At 42.1% G+C, this 8,710-nt stretch overlaps 1 protein-coding gene across 12 annotated transcripts in view; it reads right to left on the bottom strand.

Annotated features, from left to right (window-relative positions):
• Positions 1-8,710, bottom strand: part of BDNF (brain-derived neurotrophic factor) — a 57,321-nt gene that overhangs the window by 27,835 nt on the left and 20,776 nt on the right. For 2 of the 12 annotated variants that reach the window (XM_012649557.1, XM_012649563.1), the window contains exon 1: positions 8,121-8,454. The exons of 9 other annotated variants lie outside the window; for them this stretch is intronic. In XM_012649557.1, the coding sequence (XP_012505011.1) occupies positions 8,121-8,270 (150 nt within the window). In that variant the 5' untranslated portion in view covers positions 8,271-8,454. Of the gene's footprint in view, positions 1-7,335; positions 7,614-8,120; positions 8,455-8,710 lie in introns of those variants that run through there. One more of the 12 variants, XM_012649569.1, reaches the window with a different exon arrangement.

Below are 8,710 nucleotides of genomic sequence, written 5' to 3'. Positions count from 1 at the left end.
AAAAAAAAAAAAAAAGAGGTTAATTTCTTAAGCAATTTGGGCATCTGAATTTGATAAGGACTCTTTTTATTCAGACATTCTGTTCTGCCTGACTCAAAGGAAAAATAACTACTTTTGAGAATCCATATATAAGTATGGAAAAAGTAAAGTACAGCACTTTGCAAAGAAATGGAAAGAATTTCTGATAGTTCATGATGCAAAACACATCAAGTAGAGAATTCAAAGACAGAAATATATGATTGTCTTCATGTGGATTGTTTGGGAACTAAAAATAAGGGCACACTTATGATCAGTGTATTAGAAAAACTTAAGAATATAAAGGTACTTCAGAGAATACCTAATTCCAACCTCTCACTTTAGTGTCATTTCTAAAAGCGTTTCAGCCTCTGCTTAAACATTTATAATAAGAAACTGACTAGATTCCAAAGAAGCCTCTTTTTTCTTTATCAGAGTATAAATTACCTAATAATGTGCTTTGTATGCAGAAAGCATTCAGTATTAAATTAAATGCTTAAATTGAACTGAAAGTTCTTCTAGCTATCACAGTACCTCATTTTACATCATTGGTCCTAGATCTACTCTCTGAGGCAACACAAAATACACCTACACCCTCTTCCATATGACAGTTCTTCAAATTTTTAAAGATTGTCCTCAAAATAAGGATGTCAAAAATACGTCATGCATGCTGCCACTCTAATCCCCCAGACACGGCAGGCATTAACAATCAGAACATCCTTTCTCAGTGAGCCTGGACAGTTTCGGAATTCTTCCCAACCCAACATTCCAGGTAGCTACTACCATGGGATTAGAGTTGCTAAGGGAGACAAAAACCATTTGCCATTCCAGCCTAAATTTTCTTGTCCCCACGCCAGCCATTTCAAGTTTCCTTAACGATTCCTCACAGGCAATGCTTTCAAATACCCTATGCATCTGGTCACAATGATCTGAAGGTACACAAATTTATCAATGATGTACCTAAAACAACCTATTTCAGCTCTTGAACGGAAGATAATATTCTAGACATATTCTATTTAACAGAGAGTTGTTAGCTTTTGATTTTGAGTATTATGCTTCTAATGGCACAGCCCAGAATTTCAATCAGATTGTGAACAGCCCCTAGTCACACCACTGGCTCACACTGAACCTGCAGTTAATTGAAAACACCCAAGTTTCCTTTCTACAATCTGCTGATAAGTCATCCCCCAAAACTGCACCCCAAACTCCCTCCCTATTCTATCCTGTGTTTGTGCAATTGATTCTTTGAACTTAATCACAGTAACTTGCATGTAAGTAAATGTAAATGATCCAGATTCTATCATTCAACAGAATGTATGTAGTATCTGCTGGCTTTACGTTTCAATATGATAAGCGTATCGTCTGCGCCTTCAGACACATTATCAGCCAACATGTCAGTGCTGGGTGTATGTTCCCAACGTTGCATAAGGGAGAATACCTTCGAGAGTTTGGCCTGGGAATGTGGCCTGGGACTCCGCCAGGCATCTCGCTCCAGCAACATGATTGCAAATTTCTCGACCTTTAGATTCTAAATGATGTAGAAGAAATTTGTCTGTGTTTAAAAACACATTCACGAAATAAGTGAACATGTGAAAAGATAGGGAAACTTGTTTCAATTTGGGCTCAGTTTCAGTTTCCAAAGGCACATGAAAGCAGAAAGAAAGCATCAGAAAATGGAACTGCTGATGGTGGCAGCTCCAAAATCAAGACTGATTAGACTAAATCCCATGTGGCAAAAATTTTATTCAATGAGCTTCCTTCTCTCCCCGTGGCCCCTAACACCTTTTTTTAAGACATTTTTTTCTGAAAAATATATTTACACATACACACACACACACACACACACTGTTTTTTTAGACATTTTTTTCTGAAAAAGAAAGTTTTCTGCCCCTGATTGTTTCTATGGATGACAAAAAGCACAGGCAATATAATGACTTTCTTTGGTTACCATGCTATTTTTTTCTCTGCTTACCAAAACTGGCACAAATTTAAGATATACTATATTCCATTCCCTGAAGCACAGTAACTGGCATCTCCACTGGCATCCAAAAATTTCAAGACATTTAAAAGAAAATCCACAAGTATATAGTTGCTGTCTAAATGAACTTTAACATTTTATATATTCCAAACATAATTTCATGAGTGAATCAAATTACACATAAGAAATTTTAGAACTAAGCCAACTAAATGACTTTTATAATAGGTACTGAAAAAATATTAAACTTCCTTTTTTAAAATTTTTTTATTTTTTTAAATTTCAGAATATTACGGGGGCACAAATGTTTAGGTTACATACATTGCCTTTGCTCTGACTGAGTCAGAGCAAGCAAGCCCATCCCCCACACAGAGCGTAAACTTATTTCCTTCAACTTCTGCCTTCCGGTCGGCAAAACAAATAATTATTTTTCTATAAAGTTTCTTCATTGTCTACATCACTAGTGAGAATCTGAAGCAACTATTAATCAGTCTATTTGTTCATTCAACAACATCTATCAAAGTTCCTCCTCTGCCATCAGCATTGTTCTAGATGCTATTATGGGAACATGTAAAAATGAACTAAATATAGTCTTTATCATCAAAGAATTTTAAGCCAATTTGCAATTATTCATTCCTGGTTCCTTTACTATTTTTTGGGGTGCTGGCTCAGATATATATCTTTATTCTAAAGTTGAGGGAATCCTTATAATTTCCTTCCCCTTCTTTTTTTTTCCTTACCTTTTTTTGGTGTTTAAAATCCTGCTACATGTATGACCCTCTATTTTATTCTTATGGCTTCTTAAGTCACTAAAGTTAAAATTGAATCATAGATCAAAGACATTCTTAAAGGTCTCTCTACTCAATTTATTTGGTGTTATTGTATCTCTGAAAGTGTAATGAATTGCCTGTGGCAAATGAATCAGATCAGAACCTTTGTACTCAATGCTTCAGTACATATCCCTAAAAATAATAAATGTTAAAAAGGAGGCCAACCCTTGATTCCTAGCAGGGCTATTTTATATTTGGCTACTATATTAAAAAGCTAAAAGGACTTTGTGTATATATCGAGTTGTGGATCTGCTTATTTTAAAATTTCATCTACAGTTCCATATGCACACTCTTCCCCACTCCCGCCCCCCACACCTGCCAAATCCAAATAGGATGGCAAGGAAATCCTAGTAACTACAGCCTTGGAAAAATGGTTCATATGGAAATAAGCCATTTGGCTGGTAAAACTGGGGATTTCGTTCTCTAGGTGGCACTATTACTTCAATTTTTGATGAGTTGCTTAAATTACTTGAAACCACTCAAGTTTTTTTTTTTTTTTTTTTGAGTTTTCATTATACAAACCTTAATTTCATATGAACTAGTTGCAATTAAATGACAGATTGCCTTCTAGGTTTTATTTTAATAAGCCAGTCTGAAGTTCAGTGATTTTTTTTAATCATATAATTTTACATTTCCTTGTTGTATTGTCTTAGAATTAAGAAATCCTCTTTTGCCTGCTCTCCTCTGTCCAAAAATGCAGAGGCATGTCAAAAATACAGAAGGTCGTCATAAAGTTTCCGTCAGACCAAAGGAACAAAGATGAAAGCACATTTAAGACCTACTAGGTTCTGGGAGCTTTCAAAATCAGGACATTACTACCATGACAACCAATGAAAAGTTCTTTCAAGTGAACCTTTGGGGAAAACTACATAACATTTGTTACTCTCTAGGCTCTCTGGAAATAAACTTTTACTTTATATGGCTGTCACTGAAGCTTGTAAATTTACTTCGCTTTCCCCCTCCCCAATCACTCTCCAGTCCCACACCCAGTTCCCTAACTTACCTAATGCAACCCATCCTCAAATGTTAGGCAATCTACAAATGAGACATCAGAGCAATGAGCCACTTCTAGCAGCCAATATATTTAGTCAGATTTGTCTCACTCAGAGCGTAAGTGTCCCAGAGTTGTACCTGAACTTGAATACTTACATTTAAATGAAAGCTTCCATATGTATCTGGCCAGATACTCATGTTTTTCTACAGAAAAGAGAATACCTTCCTGTGTCATTTAGAGAACACACCCATTTACCATCCTCTCCCTAGTAAAATTTTTTCAATGTCAATACATTAGAGAGCTCCATTGTTCTGTATCTGCCATCAATGATTCCGTATGTTCAATAACTGAGTCCATGACTTTTCTAAGTCTTTTTAGTATAAGTATTCTAGAAATCCAGTGATGCATTTAAGTATAAAATTATTTAGGATTAAATAATTCTGTACCTTAAGTGGAAGTTTAAGGGGACTTTTAGGATACATATGCCTAAGCTTAATAGTACCAAAGCCTTCCTATGTTTCCTAGGGTTAAATCCCACATGCAAACGACATACGGATTTCATTTGCCAACATCATTTATTGGTTAGCATCACTCCATACTAAACAGAGTAAATGGATACAGAGTGTAACCCGTAAGTTTGCTCATTCACTTCTGAATCCCATCTGTGCATGTTATTCATTCTAATAAAGAAAATTTATCACAACACAACTTAATGTGATTCTTGTTCAAATGATTTCTTCCTCCATTGAACAACAGCCAGCACTTTAAACATAGAATTTCAGAAAATTCTCTCCTCCATTCCTCTTCTAAATGCATTCACAGCTTGAGATCACAGAGCTGCCAGTGGCTGAATGGCTGCACTAGATGGCTGAGAGTCCTTCAATTAAGCAGCAATTTTGCAATTAGTGGAAACTGAGTGCTCTACAATTGTTTGAAAACAAGTTGAGACAAGTTAGCAATTACCCTATTAAAGGGATACATTCACTTGCAATGGACTAGGCAGCCCCCTCACACAAACTGAACTCTTCTACACAAGGAGATGCAAGTTGAACATTAATGTTTTTATCATTAAAATAAAATCAGTATTACGGACATCTGAAATGGGAGTGCCTTTCATCTTGTCTGTTTTCATTCAGGAAGTCTGAAATTGTTCTTCTCTCTACTCTGGGACTAATTTCCTAGATCTTAAAATGTTAATAAACTGCTAGTATATGACCTTTCCATTCTGTACATCTTCAGTTTTCTTAAGATTAAGTCTGTGACTGAGATCCAAAGCTGTTGGCTGTGTTACATGTCACAGTTCACATACATAAGAGCTCTGTGTGTGTCTCACACACACACATAGATTTACAGAATGTTTTAAAAGATAAATGCAAAAAAAATGTAAACAAGCTCTTTGCTACACTATTAGGTGGGCGTGCTGAACTCACTATGTGTGCTGAGCTACAAACCAGAGCTATTTATATTAGAAACAAATGAGATTATCAATCATCCACATTTTGACTACTGAAAAGCTGGGACTCTTAAAAGATTCCAGGAAGAGGGGGATAGCTTACATTCTAATGATGCCCCTTGTAAACAAGAAACCCAAGGACTTTGAGCCAGGATTTTAGAAATTTGCATTATTTACAGGATTTCCCCCTCCTGGGGAGTCAAAATAAACCAGAAATACCCCAGCACCGCCCACCCTTTGGCCATTATAAGATTGAAGCAATTAACTCACATAGTATAAATAAATCATTTGAGGTGATTACTGCATTTTAGGCAAATGATCCCTTTTTTGGTTCCTTTGGTTTGCAAGTAAAAGTGACATACACTGAAAGTATATTCCAAAGCAGTTTCCCAAATGCTTTATTTTCTGGGATACACAAACATTGACCTCCTATCTTAAATGCCCTTAAATATCACCTTAATTTGAACAAGATTTCCAGGTACTAACTCAGCTCTGAATGGGCTATGAAAGTCTCCAAAGGTATGTGAAAAATTACTGTTATTTTGCTTTAAAAAAATGTGATGTCTAAGTGTATCTGTAATGTTCTAATGATTCAAAACATGTACGTAAGCCTTGTTTATCTGGAAATCATTTCTTTCTGCTTATATCATTTATAAATAGAAAATGTTCTTGTAATAACTTAAAATAGTTCTACATACATAATGCTTTTCGTGTCATAAGACTTACTACTGGTCTATATTTACCAACATTTATCACATTTTACAAAATAAAGTAGAAGGAAAAAAAGACAACGACTTTATGGGCCTGGAATTCCAGTAATGGTGACCAACGTGTTTTAAATTCCAGTAAAGGTTATGGTTACATTTCAACAAGTGTTTCTTTCCTTTCTCTTACCTCTGCTGCTAACCCAGAGGTAAACTTACAATAGAAAAAGTCTTAAGCAAAGCATTTGCAAAATCAGGGAACAGGAGTTTAGTGATTGTTTTAAAGAGGTGCTGTTCCCAGCATCAAAACTTGTAGTATAATTTTAGTATGCTATGTGATCTGTTATGTGTAATGGCATGAAGCACTACATGTCATAATCTCAGAAACCTCCGACCTAAAAATGATAATGTTGCATGAGGTAAAGCACCGAAGGCTCCCACGCTTAGACAAATTAAATCTGTAATTATACCACAATAAGTTAAAATGTAAAAAATACTTATCAAATTGTAAGGCCAAAATGGCTTTTGACCTTAATAACAAACTCATATAAAAACAGATTTTGGATAAAAATAAAGGAAGAGGAGGATATTTTCCAAGAAGTTGAGTCAATTGGGGGATCTCTTTTAATAGCATAGCACCTTATTTATACACAGCTAAAAAAAAAAATCAACGTTCCCAATTATATATCACTTTGCTTTAAAGATAACTGTACTAGGACGATCAATAAACACTCAGAAATATGCTTTTCTTTGCTTCTGGCCAAGAACACCCCTGCATTCTTGTCAGAAAATGTTCACTGGTTGCTGCTGATAGTGAGGGTAAGTGCAAGATACCTGGAGAACCCTAAAGTAACATCCAGGAAGCCCTAACACAACCACCAACTGTGGCTTATCAAAGCTCCCCAGCGCAAGGAAAACTTTTTGCATTGGAGCCAAAGAAGAGTGAGGAGTCTAAATCCCACGACTAGTCGCACGCCCTACTGAGCTGGAGTCAGAAGCACCATTCAAGTCCCTCCTACCAGCTCTCCGAGGGATCCCGTAAAACCATCCCTTACCACTCCCCCGCCCCCAGCCTCCCGCCCACAGCAACAGCTCTGGCAGCTTGGCCGGCAGAGGGCACTCGCTACCTTCCCTAGCAAGGCTCTCCCAGTTCCTCCTCCCTCCTCCTGCCCACCCCCCCACCGCGGTCCCTCGTCCCCGCTCCACCCCCAACACACAAACACTGCATCCTTCAGTTCATCCCCGCAGGCCCAAGGCTTCTTCCCCCTGGGGGTGTCCCCAGTCTGCAATTTCCCCCTTTCCTTGCCCGTCAGGCATAAAGCCCCCAACCCTCAGCTATTTCTTTCCAGCCTCAGCTCACTCACCCATTTCTCACTTCCTGGCTCTGCATCCCCAGAGACCAACGGGAGTCAGGAATTCCCCATGTACATCCCACCCACGCCCCCCCAAAGTCAAAACTTTTATGTCCCTAGAGAATGCTCCACGAGCGGGGGGAGCGGAGGGGTAGAGATGTGGGTACGGCCCGTCCCGGAGTCTCGCAAGACCCTTTCAGGTCTCCGCGGCAGAAATGTTCCAAGTTTTCCAAGCTACATTGGCTGTGGACTTGGAAGTCCGCTTTGGTCTCAACTCCAGGGAAGCAGGTGACCACGTGCAGCGGGGCCCAAGCCCCGGGGACAAGATGCGGGCAGAGGGCGCGAGCTCCCTGGCCCCTCCACCCCAGCAAATCCGCGCGGGGGCGACCAGCGCACGGGAAGGATTCGTATCCCAGCCCCAACACCCTCCCCTCGGTCAGGGCCCCCGACAGCTGGCGCCCTAAATCTCTCGCTATCCCTCCTTGGCTGGGGGAGGGTTTCGGGGATCCCCGGGGCGCCGTCTTTGCTCCCATCGCGAAGCTCCGCGTCTCGTCTTGGCCTTCTCTCCCCTACTTAAGGGCTTCCCGAGGTCCCTCTGCCTGGGGGTGCCGACTGCCCCTCTCGGTCGTGGGTTATGGGGAGAAAGCTCCCCAGGGCAACTCCAAATCCCCCTTCTCCTGGAGGGGAGGAAAGAAGGAGCCTGGCCTCTTCCCACAACTTTGCGGGAGGGGCGCAATCAACTTTCCCCCGCGGACGGGCGGCTCCTGCGCCAAGCCCCACGCCCGGCGCTCGCCTACCTCGGGGTCCACACAAAGCTCACGGGTCCCGGGCGGCGGAGTCACATCGTTGTCCCGCTCCTGGCCCCAGCGCCCAGCCCTGGTCCCCGCGGCGGTGCTGCTCCCCACCGGCCCCACAGCAGCGGTGGCAGCCGCATTCGAATGTCTCATCAGAGCTGCACGAGGAGGAGGTGAGGGGCGCACCGGGCCGGCTGCTCCGCCCGGCCCGGGAGCCCGAGGAGCGACGGGGTGCGCGGGACAGCGAGCGGGCGGGTGCGCCCGGGCGCGGCAGCGGCGGCGGGGACCCGGAGCTCCAGCCTGCGCCTTGCGCTCGGGTCAGACATTATTTAGCTCTTCGGTTGAGCTTCGATTGGTCAAACGGCGCCGCCCCCCGCTCCCCTCCCCCGGCTCGCCCGCGCTACCGATACCCGTTCGGGGCGGCAGCTTAAAGTGAACGCCGCGCCTTTTCCTCGCCCCGGCTCGGCCCCCCGGGGCCCACGGGACGCCCGGGACTCCCCTCTCCCTTGGGGCCTGTTCCTTGCTCCCGTTCTCCCGGGACCACGCGACGTCACCCCCCGCCCGCCCGGGGCGCCTCGGCGGGACGCCTGCGG

This window comes from Propithecus coquereli, unplaced genomic scaffold, assembly GCF_000956105.1.
Source record: "Propithecus coquereli isolate 6110/MARCELLA unplaced genomic scaffold, Pcoq_1.0 Scaffold30, whole genome shotgun sequence".
In the NCBI taxonomy this organism is placed as follows: Eukaryota; Metazoa; Chordata; class Mammalia; order Primates; family Indriidae; genus Propithecus; species Propithecus coquereli.
Note: the sequence above shows the minus strand (reverse complement) of the source record. Positions and strands in the feature narration are given on the sequence as shown.